At 41.5% G+C, this 16,031-nt stretch overlaps 1 protein-coding gene across 1 annotated transcript in view; it reads left to right on the top strand.

Annotated features, from left to right (window-relative positions):
* lhfpl6 (LHFPL tetraspan subfamily member 6) overlaps nt 1-16,031 on the top strand; it is a 46,643-nt gene that overhangs the window by 708 nt on the left and 29,904 nt on the right. Inside the window, exon 2 of the mRNA XM_005735972.1 lies at nt 508-1,019. Coding sequence (XP_005736029.1) covers nt 635-1,019 — 385 coding nt within the window. The 5' untranslated portion in view covers nt 508-634. The remainder of the gene's footprint in view (nt 1-507; nt 1,020-16,031) is intronic.

Genomic DNA, 16,031 nt, shown 5'->3' with positions numbered 1-16,031 from the left:
TATATATATATCTTCAATGAATTCCTATATGTAATAAACAGAGAAGCCCAAGAGTAATAAGTGAGATGGAGAATAAGCCAGCCTTTAGTTCATCAAACTTGGATTAATTATTGACTAAATGAATATGATCGTGACTGTTTTTCCTCTTAGATCTTAAATCTATTTAAATCACAATTCAGAAATATGTCATTTTAGTCTACTTTAGTCTGTTCTACTAAGTTCCCAGTTTAGCTGAGGACTTTTAAAAACACATCTTACTAATTAACAATCATGCAAAAGACCTGATTAGAGAATAACTGCCTGATGATGTCATAATTGAAGGTCTTTATTCCCCTGATTTTTCTCCTGTCTGTGATTCTTTTCCTCTGCTTGTGTTAGTGATCCATTTATAAAGACCGGGGAACACATTTCTTGTTTTCAGGGTCACATGTCAAAGTCAGCAACTTGTTCACACAGATGATTTGTCTGGTCAGTGCTCAGTTTGGATGTTTCTCTTCCTCTTGACAGGAACCCGGAGTCACTGAGGAGGTGAAGGCTGCTAGTGTTAAATGCTCACTGCAAGACTTCCCACAACATAGCAACTGCTCATATAACTGCTGTTAGTTCAGTGTGAACCATTTGCAGACTGTTTACCATGGCGTCTAGTCTGACATGTACGGGTGTTATCTGGGCCCTGCTGTCCCTGCTGTGCGCTGCTGCTTCCTGTGTTGGCTTCTTCATGCCCTATTGGCTGCTGGGAATACAGATGGACAAGCCAGTGTCCTTTGGCACTTTCCGTCGCTGCTCCTACCCAGTGAGGGATGAAGAGAGCCAGACCACGGTGATGCTGGAGCAGTGTGGGAGGTACGCCTCCTTCCACGGCATCCCGAGTCTTGAATGGAGGATCTGTACTGTGGTGACAGGCGTGGGATGTGGCCTCCTCCTGCTGGTGGCGCTCACAGCTCTCATGGGCTGCTGCATCTCTGACCTCATCTCACGTACAATCGGTCGCGTGGCTGGCGGTATTCAGTTTGTTGGTGGTGAGTATTTATATGCGTGTGTGTGTTCGTCTGTGTGCGTTTGTGCATGCTCGTACCTGCAGCCAACTCTGAGCCCAACTCTACAATGTGCTCACTGGGCTGTGACTGCTGGCATGCAACGCAGAAGCTCTGACTGCAGTTATGAAAAGTGAACAGATCACTCATTTGTTACGGTTTGCTTTCTGTTGAAAGATGGTTTAAAGAGCCTCTGTAAACTCCTGAGATGTAGATGTTTATAGAGATTATGAAGGATGTAATGCCTTTAATTAACTTCTCGTCAGATTTGGCTCAAACCCATTTGCAGGCGCATCAGCGAGGAAACAAGGCAGTATAGAAATCTCAATACTTTTCTTGGCCAGCAAACCTGCATTCAGTCCAGTTAAGCTGTTACTTCCTCCGATACTCGTTGCATAGGAAATGAAAAACCATCCCCGATATCTTGGTCTTAATACTTACTTACATTTAATATAGTAAAAGTTACCCACTATCTACTCATTGCAGTTTGGAATTGAACTGATTTTTTGTAAAAATGTGTCAAAAAGTGGCAAAAACTGAAATATTAACATCATCACATGAATTCTGAGTGCCTTTTGGCCATGTACAGCTTTGGTCCAATTAGAGGAGGTGTGTGAATATGCTGAATCAATTATATAATGAAAATGTGGATTTTAATATACTTTCCTTTATTTTGCTATGATCAGTTGTTTTCCCCGTGCTTGTTTCTGTGAAGTCAACATTTGGTATCAATTTTATGTCTTCTTTTTGTAGTTTGACTTTTGAAATTATACCCACACTTTCTCTTCTGTGCCCCTAAAGTTTAAATGAAACCTCCGGCACTTTTTTTTGTAAAGACAGAGTCCCGTCCTCACTGCAACGTTGGCCCTGAAAACGTCCTGTTGTTGGCTGTTTGTTTGATTTCGCTAAGTGGACACTGTTTCGCACAGCACCAGTTTTGTTTGTTTGTGCTGTTGGTTTTGCACATGTGTACTCCCGGGACGTGAGGTCTGAGGGAAGTCTTCCACTGAAGCTGCGAGTTTCTCTGCCCTAGTTTAAGAAGCTGCGGCGTTCCAGTCCTCTCATTAGCTCAAAAACGTTTGCTCACATACTGTGGCTCACCACTCTGCTGTTTACAATCCCCACCACTTCACTTTGGCTTCAAAAAGTGATGTGACATAGAAGCAGGTTGCGGGCAGATTTGACAGAGCTGCCAGGTTTTTTCCTGAGGGATAAATCTACAGAGGGCCACCACAACATGCCATGTCCTAGTTCTAAAAAGCTTAGCTACTTAAGAACATCGGTATTAATGATGTATAATATGGAAGATGATTAAGGTGAAGGCTTGCTGCTTTATTCAGAAATGTGTACCTTTATACAAGGAAAGCTCCTTTTAAGTTCACAGCAGCCCCATACGTGGAGCCTTACAGCAAGCTGCTATTTCTGGTTATAGGATTAAAAATTCCCCGTCTGTCTTTCTTGCGATTTCTCTCTTTCATAGACTCACAAATCCAGACATGCATGAATTTAGACAGTGGGAGAGTGAAGCAAGGCAGCACGCAATACAACGAAGATCAGATCTTTTTTAACTCGAATGCTGGTGAGCCAAAGGGCAGAGATGTCTCAGAAGGGCTAATTGGAAGTGACACAACTGGGGAAACTCAGTGGGCTGCACCATGTATTGTCTTTTATCGCTAACAAAGTGTTGAAATATCCAGGCAGGGAGGGGAAGTTGAGAGGGAGAGCGAGAGGACGGAAAATACCTGATGACTGAAACACCGAGCATTCACTTCTCATTAACTGAGAACCTGGCTGAGAAATAAAGATCTGCAGCAGAACAACTGCTGAAGGTGCCGAAAAGTGTGATCAAATATCAGTGATTAGCCAGAGCAAGGACAGTTTGTGAAGCAGCGAAAGTGAAGTGAGCCTAATGGTCCGCTCTCTCATACCGGTGCCATTCTGATTAATGAAGAGCATCTTGCCAGAGAGGCCAGGACCTCTGAGAAGGCACGAGTAGCCCATCCACTTTACATCTTCCTGTAATTCATCTCATTCTGATGAAACAGATTAGAGTTGAAAGAAATCAGTTCTTTATCTCATTAGTTGGAGAGAAAGACTTTTGACAATGGCTGTTATTGTTTCTAGTGTTGTTGTTTACCTCATATAACAGCGTTTTATTCCCAGCTCACTACAGGCAAGGTTGTTCCAGAGCTTGTTAATTGCTAATGGCTGAGGCCCAGATTTCCTCTAGGAAACAGAGCTGGAGTCAAAGTATGAGAGCAGGAGACTGCTCTGGTTCATAAATCCTGTACTTGCACCAAACCACTGCGTTCACTGTAGCGTCTTGTCTTATACAGCGTTGGGGACTTAAACCGACTGTGGCCCAGACGACAGATTCAAACATTAAGATTCTTGACTTGGATTTTGTTGTTGGGGATTTTGTTCCCCCCCCTGCAGAGCCTTGCCTTGTCTTTTTTGCATGCGTCAAGTGGAGCTAGACACAGCAGGAAGAAAGCTATTTTAAAGCTATGATTTAAACATCTTCTGTACCTTTTAAATGTTTTCTGTTTCCCCCATACTAAAATAAACTAACAATAAGTTGTGTTTTTATGTTTTTAATTAAATTTTGTTTGGATATTTTGTATTGTATCAAGTCTTAATGACTAACAATCACAAGTCCTATGACTGGATAACTACTCTGCCCAAGCATCAGTAAATATTGGATATAATTGATAATAGCCTGGAGCTTGTGGCTGCAACATTGACTTATTTTTTTTTTAACAAAGTCACTCTGTATTTATATGTTGCCTTGCTTACTCTATGTGCCATTCAAAGGCAATGCAGACTGTGCGCTGAAAAACTTCAAATATGTTTAAAATCTACTGATGTCTGAAAGCACACAATCCCTGCCTCGGGCTGCCTCTCAGCCCAGATTGAAGTTGGAGGTTTCAGTCTCCGCCATGTGCTCTGAATTGGGTCCGATATCAGGATTTTGTCCAGATCTCAAAACCTTGTCTGAGACAGACTAAGTCAAGCAGTGTGTGTGACTGGCCTTAAAGGATTAATAACCTTGTGACATACCCAGATGCCAAACTGCACCATAGCTTAAAAGCCTAAAAACCATTTTACAAAATAGGCAGGAAAACAATGCTGAGATGCCAAAGTAGAGGAAAGCAACCTATTTTTAATCACACCTGATGAAAATACTTGGCGTTATACATTTGTTCAGAAATAACAAAGGCTTGATTAGTATTGTTGTTGCTTGTAAAAGAAGAAAATACAAAATGATCTTTCCTATCATTTCTTTGTTGTTCAGTAAAGGGGATTTTGAAGAAGTGTAATTATTTTAAAGGTATTAGTTCCGACATATTGTTAAGACCAAAGCATAGCAGTTTGTTGCAGTTCAAGTTAATAACTGGAACTGCATTTATATGACAGAAAACTATGCCATATCTTCATTTTAAGGCACTCAATCAAATAAAAAAGTTGTTGATAAAAAAACAAAAAGTGCTAAAGTGACAGTGGTAAAGCATTGTTCCAAAACATAACCTGCGATCTCTCGATATATTGCCTCGACCTGCAGAAAATGTCAGCTGGATTGAAGTCATTATAACTGCTGATAAAAATGTCAGCAGATATAGCAACTCAAGGCCAGTGGGTATAAGCTATATTTTATTGAGAGTGTGGGGAGCTGCTCTGTCCTAAAATTGAAGGTGAAACAACAAGACAAACAATATAATGCATGACAGGTTCTGCTTGTCCTTTTTCAGGGACTTTCTCAGGGCAGTGTGTTTGGTGGAAATAGGGGACTTCATTTGTACTGCTACAGTTTCAGAGGGGGTGCAGACCTTTGAGGTGTACAGTCTCCTGGGATATAAAACAAGAAATAGCTCAGCGCAGCGTTTTCACTACTATAAGGGAAAGTTGTGGTCAGCAGGGAATCTATAAAGTCTCATTTTTTTTTATCTGTCATTGTTCCATGAAGAACTCTTCACAGTTTGAGGGAGAAAATCCAATGCTATCACTGTGGGATGGGCTAAAAGCATTTATTATTGATTAGAGACATTTAATGTCTATTACATTAAATGTTAGCCTGGGGTTCTGACAGCTCTTTGATGAAATTAGATCAGAAAAATGTGGCTTTTCAAATGCATCACTGTTCCCTCGCTGCCCTGTGAGGTCTTCCAGACTGAGATGATAAACTTGCAATTTTATGTGACGTGTTTTATCCTTTGAGTGTTTGCAAAGCTTTATTTTTATTCTTTATGGGGTTTTTTTTTATTTCTTCAAAGCAGAACTGAAGAAAAGACTAAAGCTTCAAATAGACTGAAAGTACAAACAGAATATAGCAAAAGTTGGTGAAACCTTATTAGTCCGGTTTGTTTTAGCAGAAGGACGTGCTTATGAGGGAAACCATGCGACACGTTGACTCTTGCCTCTGCAGTTTGCACAGACGTGTTGACCGTCCTGGTTGAATACTTCCCACACCAGCCTCCACTGAAGCTGCAGTTGATCTGTGATATCAAATAATTGGCCATGTTGCTTTTCAGGATAGCTTCTCCATTTCGTTTTCTGGTTGATTGGCTCTGTTTGAACCTCTGTGCCAGCGACTCTTTTTGGCCACACTGCTGTGGAATGTCGGTCAGTGGAGAATATGAAGCAGCACATCAAATGCACTCAACTCGATCTGTCTCACTCACTTTCTTGAGTAGCTCTGTCATTTCCACAGAAGTGACCCACCTGTCACATATAACATGTTAATACGGTATCCCGCTCGTGTGTTGGCGAGGCTGGATGACATTTACTACCATCTCTGTCTGCACTGCCTGTGTAGCTCAAAGGGTATATGGAGGGCATGGACATGAGTGATAAATTTAAAGACATGTAAATAAATTACAGATGGGCAGCCTTCATGGCTTTCATAATTTTGCCAAGGGCTATTTGGCACAGCCTTGTGTTGTCCTGTTTTGGAGCCATACCAGCACAGCCAGGAGCTTTGTCCTTGTGGCTGCTTTGTGAGTTCTTGCCAGCTGGATCCCACCCAGTCCCAGAATGCGTGCTTCCACTCCCCTCTCGCCACCAGCACTCATTTTCGAGAGGTTCAACAAAATGAAATCGCATCCATATGAGGGAGGCTTAGCACGAGGGGCTCGCATTTCCCGGGAAATATTCTGTCTGGAACAGTGTCTCTTGACAGTCATGTGTAAATGGTGTCAGATCACAAGACATTTCCAGGGGAGGGGGTTGGGCAATATTTAAATATTTCCTGACATGCACTGTTATCCTTTTTACTTCCAAAGCCTATCTGTATTCCTCCCTCCTCATAGGCCTGCCAGTCTGATTTGATGATGATGGACTGCAGTGTCTCATCTGTCATGTAAGCACTGGAAAAAATTAATGAGAAAGCATATGTTTAAGAGGAGGGAGCCAGGACTTTTCACTGTGGACAAGAGTCTAGTGTAATGATGTTTAGAACTGTGTCTTGCTCTTCACTGCTTATGTTTCAGGCCTCTAATGGTTATAAAGTGGAAGTCTCTACCTCTGGGTTGATTGATCACCTAAAGTAAAGACCACTCTTACACTGTAATACACTCATTTAGCCCGGCAGCTATTTTCACAGTGCACTGTTGCCTCAAAGCTCCACTAATACCAGCGTAAGAGTGTTTGGAGTCAAAGAGCAGTGAAATGTAGCATGTGAACTACAGGCAGTCTATTGTCTGGAGGGTTCAGGTCTGTCTTTTTCATTCACCCTCCACTCTCTGAACTTGTTTTCTGCCATTCAATTTGGGGGTACTTCAGTATTATTTCCAGTGCTCTCAGTCTTTAACTCTCTATATCACGCCTGTTTCACCTTTCCCCTATATCTACTTTGTGTCCACCCATCTGTGTCCATCCCCTCTTTTTCTCCATCCCTTTCTCACGAGTGCCTCCTCCTACTCCTCACAGCGGCACTGTACATTGCTGTTGGCTACAAGCATGAAAAAAATGGATTGGGCCAGTAACCAGTGACCCGAATAGTGGACCTGGTCCAAGCCAGAAAGACAGAAAGAGTGAACAAATGTTAGAAGAGAAAAGAGTGAGGCAAAAACAAAAAAAGATAGAAAAGAGCGGAAAGCTCAGCATCAACAGGGATTTGGTTTTGTCAAACAGGAAGTCTGGGGAACTAAAGCACAGACAGAAGGGTTATTTCAGTCTATTCCTCTGTTAAGTCATTGTTTTCTCTGCTGTAGTTGCAGGCGTGCTTCATATCAGATTGTTTTTTGTCGCGGGGAACATAACTGTGTCTGCATTCGTGTCTGACTTTGAAGCAGCTGTAATAACAGACAACTAGCAGCTTGAGAGTGGAAGGGAATTGGTGATTTGGGGAAATGAATTTCCTAGCAATTAAACTATAAGTTGATTAAATGATTAGCTGAGTTACAGAAGAAAAAAATCAACAACAATTTTGGTAATCAAGCAATTATCCATTGTTAATTTAGGAATTTAGCAAGTGAAACGTCAGAGATTATCCAGCCACTCACAGCTGTAGTTGTTCCTCACTGTTGCCTACACAAAACATTTCATTTGACCCTTGCCCACATCAACATCAATATTTCCTAACCTTTTTCTGGCATTTTATAGACTGAGTAATTTATTAATCAACACTTAACTTAATCAGAGTGCAGTGTTCATCATAGTAGTTTAGTGTGTTAACAGCCAGAGCTGATGGAAATGCCATTAGTTACAGTATGTGGTTTTCTGGTATTGAACAAATTAGAGCTTTATCTTAATAATGACACTTGATGATGTTACCATCCATTATTCATCCTGGGCCAAAGTGGTGGATTGACCTACCAACACCGCTTTCCTCGAGTTGTGAAACTTTGCGTCTTTATTTCCTGTTTACACAGACTGTGTAATATTTGTTACTTGTTGTCCTAGACCATCAAAAGTTTATTTTCTGGGACCTTCTCCTCCGTTTTCAGAGAAAGGGCAAAGTACACAGAAAAGTAATTGTTAACACATCTCAGATCCTTGCCACTGACAACTAAAACAGTGAATGCTGTATGCATGAATGGGTGAATCAGTGCTTAAACAGATGCTTCACAGATGGTAGAGGCTCCGCTCCTCTGTATCACTGATGACACATTGTGGAGGGCATGCATGATGTCAGCGTCCAGGTCTTTGCTCACAGTGAGCAATACTGAAGTGGGAGGCACAAAAGTAAACTCTTTTAAACAGAAACACAAATAGCAGACAATGCAAAGAGAAAAACATCAACACATACCTGGATCACCACATGCTATGTCTAATTGGAGATGAAGAGGACGAAAAGCCCACATTTGACCCGTTAGACGCTTCCGAGGGAGACCGAGGCCATGAGTTGGCTGAATAAATGAATAAGTATAGATTGTATGGATTGGCTCTCAGCCCTATGGGATAAAATAGTTTGCTCTGTATTCATACCCTGTTTTACAGTCTCAGAGGCACCATGCCTTTAACACTACAGTTAATTATACCCTGTTCTTCCAAGTGAGAGGAATGTGAGGTCAGTGCTTCTTTTGTGCTGCTGCGTAGGTCAAATAGCAGGCTGGTGAGAAAATAGAATATATGCTCAATGTATTGAGATGATTCTACAACTAAAAAGGCAGCTAGGAATACTGAGAAGTGTATTTTTGCTTAAGAAATATGACTAAATTGTGTGTTTTCCATCAAACTGGATCTGCATTAAATTTCAAATTTGCGTATTCAAAGAGCCAATGCGAAGATTCATTTCAGAGTGAGTAATTCCCTCCTTTGACTTGTAGATGTCTCATTTAATTTGACTTAGGGAACCCAAGCGTTTCCCATTTTTTTTTATCACTGAAAGGCCAGAAATAGCATTAAGCGCTGCATGGCAAGCCGGAGCCGTCAGTTTGTGGAAGAGTGTAAGCACTGTCTCTGGGTGAATTAGATCAGGGTCAGTGTACAGCTCTGGGACAGACCCTGTACTTCAGTGGGTCACTCAAACACATGTGAAGACAGGTGAAGATGACGTATAAGGCAGCTGAAGATCAGATCAGAGAAGGACAGAGGTCACCTGTGCACCATGTCACCTAATGACATGGTGACTGTAGTTGCACGTGTGAATTGGACTCTTTTTTTTTTTTTTACATTTTTTAGCATGAAAGGTTGCTTTTTGTATGCTTTTATTTTCTGGTGGGTGTCTGTAGATAACTCTGCATGTGACTGAGTTTAGTAATGTCCTGTCTGCTGAGTCCTAGGCCTGCCTCTGTTGTCTGCCTTAAGGAATGGTGGGAATTTGGGGTAAATATATTCTGCCCACTAACCGTCCCCAGTACAATTTTAAGTTGAAGGGCTTTTATTAGTTACTTGTGCTGCACAAGAGAAAGTGTTAAAATTGCACTAATTTCACAGTTGTTTTATACTATCTGTGTTAAAATTCACATTTATCCAGGGATTTTTCCAATACACACTCTGCACAGAGTGTTTGTGTGTTTAGTGTTCGATATAAGTCAAATGTGCTGTGTAGGCTTTTCCTTTTCTTTTTTTTTTCCTTTTTTTTTTAAGCAGGAAAAAATCACCAAAGGCACCTTGGTGTAGTAATAAGCAAAATGTCACTCCCATCATTATCATAAAATGACAACCATGTAATTGTGCCTCATGAAATTATGTCTCAGGGAAAAAGTGTGCATGCCTCAGTTTTTAAAAGGCTGACACAAGCTGAAGAATAATCTTCAATTTGTGGCCTGTGGCTGTACTTGTGTTGACTGCTGAGGTTTGAGTGTTTTGGTGGAAGTAGTTTTCCTTTACTTCCCAGACTCTCATTCCAGCTGGTCAGCAGCAGTTGGGTGGGATTTTCCCATTACTTGATCTGGTTTCCACAGCAGCAGGGGGTGCAGAACCAGAGGAAAGACAGAGATAGGAAGAGAAGAGGGGGGAAAGAGGAAAGAGAGGGTCAACATTTGTCTAAATCCCCGGAGTCTTGTAGTGGTTGGGGGTCTGCTAGATAAACAGGTTAAGTTACACCACCACCATCCAGCTTACAGTCCGTTCAGCGCTCAAAGTCTATTTTTACCCTCTTTGGGCAGATTGTTGTCAAGCCTCAACAGCTAAATGGCACCTTGTTGACTGGCCTTCAGGTTAACCTAGAAGAGAGAAAGAAACTGCAACAACAGCAAGGCATAAACAAAGCCCAGCATGAAAAAGCTTGAATTCAGGCAGTTATTCTAACCGCGAGCAGACAAAGGCTGTGAAAGCAGACTGAAATAAGAGACCCCAAGCTGGGACGCCCATTCAGTTTACCATACGACATAGTGGCTGGTTGTATTTTGAGCCACTCGGTTCAAAATAAGCCTCTGAAAGCATAACACAGTGTCTCTGGAATGCACAAAGTAAGCTTCCATCTCTGAGAGAGTTTGAAGAGGCTATAAAGGGGACAGAATACTCCTCTACCCATATTTGTATATGTTTATGAAGATCAGCAGGAGGTGACCATATATAGGATTGTTATGGAAAACAGCTCTGCAGAAGAGCCGTCTGGGGTTTGGCAGCTTTTACACAAAGTGTCACAAAGGAAAGGTTCTTATAAAAGATAAACTCATATTGGAAGCTAAATCAAGGACTTGTTGTGACAAGTTGGGTCAGGTGCAGCCTTGAGGTTGGTGAGGAATACTGATTTTAGTCATGATACCTTATCACTTTCCTCACCCGTTATAAGAGTTGAGAACATTAGCAAGACAGTGTGTCCTGCATGTGGGCTCCACCTCCTCTGCTGCTATGTTCATGCCCTGTATTACTGTTACTCACATCATTTTTTTTTTGTTTTCACGTTCTTCTTCTTTCACCCGTGTGCATTCTTTTTGTTTGTTCTTTTATGTTGAACAAAAAGCAAAATGTCACAAAATACTTGGATTAAAAAAACTGAAAGCTGAGAGTTCTGCTCCTTTTCAAAGGGAGTTTGGGAACAAAGGTACTCTTTGACTTTGCTGTCTGCTCTAATTCTGGATCTCACCCATTCTGACTCCCCTGTGTTTTGATCCCAGGCCCAACAGCCCATCTACACCAAGGTCCACGGCAATGGCGACCTGGCTCAAGTTACGTCACAACATGAGAGAGTTTTCATGGGTTTGATTTAGAACCACACTGGGACTGAGCCCACATAGTCCAGCTAATGCTTGAACAAGCACACGAGTTGATGTCTCTAGCGGGAGATGGTGTGGATCAGTCGAAATGATTAACTATGTGTTATTCTCAGGCTTTATAGACTAGCCACCATAATGAAAACACCAATCTTCAGTGAATAGCTACAAGATAATGGAAACACTGACCACCATCATTTTTCCGCTTTGTGTGTGACTGTCATTTTAAATAAAGCCTCACAAGATGAAGTAATCATTTCAAATCATTTCTAAGGACATAATTGTATCATCTTTTTTTCTGTAAGTGTCTGGGCTATTCTATCCAACTACTTCACATTATTTTGCAAATGTTATACATATAAATTCCCAAGCCAAGGGGCATAATCATTCAGTCTGCCCTAGGGCCGCCTTCCAGTTAGACGTGCCCAAAACACCTTAACCAAGAGGCATCCGAGAAGCATCCTAATCAGATTGCCGAACAACCATAACTGCCTCCTTTTGATGTGGAGGAGTTGCAGCTCTGAGCCCCTCCTAAATGACTAAGCTCTTCATGCTATCTCTAAGGGAGAGCCCAAAAACTCTGTGAAGGAAACTCACTTGTATCGGTGAACTTGTTTAGTTTGGTCACTGCACAGAGCTCATGGACAAAGATAGGGGTAGGAATGTAGATCGATGGGTAACGCAACAGCTTTGCTTCTACATTCAGATCTTTTCGTATTACAACAGAGGGGTACAGCATTCTGCAACACTGCAGATGCTGCACGAAGCTGTCAGTCAATTACCCACTCCTTTTTTTTCCCCTGACTCGTAAGCAAGACTCAAAGATACTTGAACTCCTCCACTTGAGGCAACAACTCATTCCCTACCTGGAGTGGGCACTCCACCCTTTTGTCCTCAGACATGCTAATTTTCATCTCAACTGTTTCACACTCAGCTAGAGTTCATCGATCGAGGATATTCAAGGGTGCGTGGGAGTTTGTGCTACCAGCCAGTTTACAGGTACATGATTTTTTGGATTTTAGGGAAGTTCGGTGCCAAATCACAATAATAGTTGCCTCCGTACTGGAATAGTACAGAGAAAACCTCAACAATCAGATGATCCCCTATGAGAAGATAGGAGAAGCCAGTATGGGAGAAGTATGCTCTCTCAGTTGTAATGGGCCATTTGGTCCCTGCACAAAAACAATGAGAGCTTGGTTCTCACAAATGAGATTATACTGTATATGTATGACTCATTTTCAGTGGGGTTTGGTTTGCACCAGGATTCGCCTTTGCTGCTGATTCTGTTTATAACTTGGTGCAGCCAAAGGAGGGAGAATGTCAGGCCCTCAGATGTTCTCATCATTTCAGGGCAACTCCAGGCTGTTGTGTAGTAGTATATACGTAAACCTCATTACAGACTCCACACCCTGTAGTCAGTCTCTACCATTTAGTCACCATTACATGGGCAAATTGGAAGGAAACCAGAAAGCTTTTAACAAAGCGCTAAAAACAAGGGTGTCACCTGTTAAGGTGAAGCAGAATGGAGGATTTGTAATTATGGAGTGATTATATATTTGGAGCCAAGCCCTTGGGAGCTGAACCGTATTGCTCCACTGCCAGAGGAGCAAATCTCAAATCTACTTATCTCGTGCACCGCCAGCTAAGACTTGAATATTATAGAACATGTCACTATCGTGACTGTCCTGATAGTGCTACTTAATGCCAGTCCTTTGTTGGCATTCCCCTCAGGGCAGCTCCTCTTCCTGCCTCCTGTCTTTTAGCCAGACCACATAAATGCGAGAAAGCTAAAGATATGGCTTTCTTAGTCGAGCATCTTAAATTGAATTTGGCTCGTTTACAAAGCATGCATTGGATGTGATTATTCCAGGGTAAAACTACAAAGATTAAAGACAATTCTGACTGACTTTCTTTGAGAGCTGCTCGATCAAATATTAAAATGTTCCAAAGCTGTTCTGCTCAACATGTTTTAGTCTGACCATGATGTGCCTCCCCATCTGACACTGGAAGATAACCACAGAGTAAGTGGCTGGCCAGAGTGTGGGTGGTTTTTTTTTCCACAAACAGAGCACTCAGTCATACTCATGATGGAAGCTGAATGGCTCGTCATGTGCAAAAGAGAGATAATAGGAGCCGAGAAGTCAGAGGTGCTCCGGCCTGCTGATAACACTGTGCAGACTGTCAGTCAGAGAGTAGTTGGACAAAGCGTAGGTTGTACCGTTTTGATTGCCAGCTTGATATCTGATGTTTGCTTTCAAGCTATACTGACATCTTTCTTTCTCAGTCAGCTTGTTCATGAAAGATATGTTGCCTTAAATTGTTTTTTTCTGCCTCTATAACTGCATAACCTCTCCAAAGTGAGGCGGCACTGATGGCTATTACAGAGAAAGGTGAGTTTGACATCGGTCATTCAGTATTTACACTGAACATCAGCCACATACAGCACTAACATCAAGGTTATTCGGTAAGATAGCTGGTAAACTGACAAAGGCTGCGTGCACAAAATAGCAATAAAAGCAGAGACAGCTGTGCAGTGCACAGAGACCCTGCAATACCCCGCTGGGTTTTAGGCGGTAAATGTCCGTTATTATCTCTGCATCTTCTTCTCTAGCCTCCGATGTGTCTGGTGCTCTGCAATCATTTAGCCTCCACTTTCTTGGGCAGTGTACTTAGAAATGAGCTAGACATCACTCTGCCTGGCAGTGAAAGTAGAGAAACAGCTGAAAAGCATGTGGACTCACTTGCAGCTCATCTGCGCTGGAAATGTCCTCGAGGATTTGAGTAGGATTTTTATTATGTATCTTGGCAGGTGCTTCCTGTATGGTTAGAGTGACTTTTGGATTAGATTGCGCACCAAGAGCTGCACCTCTTGATTAAAATCGGGTGGCTCACATACTGCTTTGTTGAAGATGTTGTAAATTATGCAGTGGACTTTTACTTGTGTGTATTTTGATGTTGATAGAATTGTTGGATGTGGTTCAGTTAATACAGTAAAAAAAAAGATGCCTGATATAGTAAAAACTTTTGTTTAGATTACATAATATTAATAAAATAATACAACAACAATGTTATAACTTTATGGTCATTTTATGTCAGTGGTACAATACAAAATACAAGTACCCTTAAAAGCAATGAGCTTTCATAATATTCAGACTTTCAAAAGGAAATTTGAAAAATATATATCTGAATATCCTAAATAAATTTGAATATCAGTAATATAAACACCAGAATTATGATACTGTAATGACCTCTCCTGAAATCATCAGAAAAATCAAACATGTTAGTCATGAGTATTGTTTAATCCTTAGTTCACCATTGTTGCTGTGTGTCTGTGGATAGCATGCCTAACTCCTTCATATGGTAATACTTTGGTACAGCAAATGAAAGCACAGAAGCATTTGACTTGATAAATAACAGCAAAACATATTTTTTTCTGTTCATTTAGCTTTGGTGCCATGAAAAAAAATGTTAAGGTGCCGCACCCAGGTCTTCTACCAGTAGTGAAAATCCTGCTGTTTACTCTGGCATCATGTTTGCTAATATGAAAACTGTTACTTCACATTTTGCTTAATTAATTAACTTAAAAACAACATAAAGGGTTTCACTGTGTACTCAATAACTAACTGACTGAATCATTAATAGGTTTTTACGGTATATGCAGGGTTTAAAATATATATTTTAATAAGAGGGATAAGTGTAGAAACAAACAGTGTGACATTACAAGGTTTCTAAAGAAATCAAGGAGCTTTTTGCTTTAAAAGATTGCATTCCCATGGGTTTGAGGCTTTCATGTGCTGGTGTTTGTCTCTCACTTCTTGACATCTCTGCACACTTTCAGCACAAAGGAAAGCTTACACTATAGACAGTTGGCAAATATATGGTTACAGGTCGATCCTCAGCTTCTCCAAGACACTGAAAGTGAAACGCTCGAGATGAGCTGAGCACTTTTTGTTGTGCAGTCGTTGGCTGGTTTCTAACAACTGGTGCTTGGAGGTCTCCGGTGGTATGCACATTCAGCTTAAAGAAAAACGCGTATGCTAAAATACAAGCTTCAAACAACAACTGCCGTGGACCGCAAAGTAAAAATCTGTGTGCTTTGACAAACAGATACATAAATGGGACAGAGTAACTTGGGTGTGGTTTTTATAGACTCCTTTGGGCAAAAGTTTGTGATTTCCTTCATAGAAAAAAAGAGTTTCCTTTTTGAAATCTACCCATAAGGTACCCTGGGTTTTCACAAGCATCCTCTTTCTTAGAAGGCAACAAAACATTTTAAAGTAGCCAGCTTGTACAGCAGTATCAGTGGTTGAAAGGTTTTGTAGTTGTTGAGGCATACCATTCAAACAGTCTTTCTTCCCACTGCTTATTGATGGGCCCTCAGCAGGGTGTCGCTTACTCAGGAAGACACCTGCCCTGAACCACAGTAATCTGTAATCATGATCAAAGCTTGGATCTGCCAGCTGGAAGCTCACTAGTGTCCTAGCTCTAAGCATTGTTGTTTCGAGTTCGCCCTCCTCCCCTAAACTAGCCCTGTGGGCAGTTAAACACGGAGCTAGTGGGAATTGTGGGAAGAGAGGAGGGTGGAGACTCCACCAGAGGCCCAGGCTTCTGTAGGACTTATTGATCTCTGAAAAGAGATCTTCATCCTCTCATGAACAACAGGCACACCACTATTTGATACTTGAGGTAATTATGGAGCATTTGTTGCCTCACTGTTTACTCTCATTTGTTCTACATTGTTTCTTTCAGTGGCTTTGCAGACATCTCGCTCCGCATTCTTCACGTGTAGCATTATCTCTCTGTCACATTCAGCCATTGACCTTCCTCTTTTGTCTCTTGTCTTAAAAATCCAACAAATGATTGATCTTACAGTCTGTGCCTGGCAATTAAAGAGCCC

The sequence above is a fragment of the Pundamilia nyererei genome, unplaced genomic scaffold, assembly GCF_000239375.1.
Source record: "Pundamilia nyererei isolate P.nyererei 1_Seehausen unplaced genomic scaffold, PunNye1.0 scaffold00066, whole genome shotgun sequence".
Lineage (NCBI taxonomy): Eukaryota > Metazoa > Chordata > Actinopteri > Cichliformes > Cichlidae > Pundamilia > Pundamilia nyererei.
This window is presented reverse-complemented; position numbering and strand designations above follow the sequence as displayed.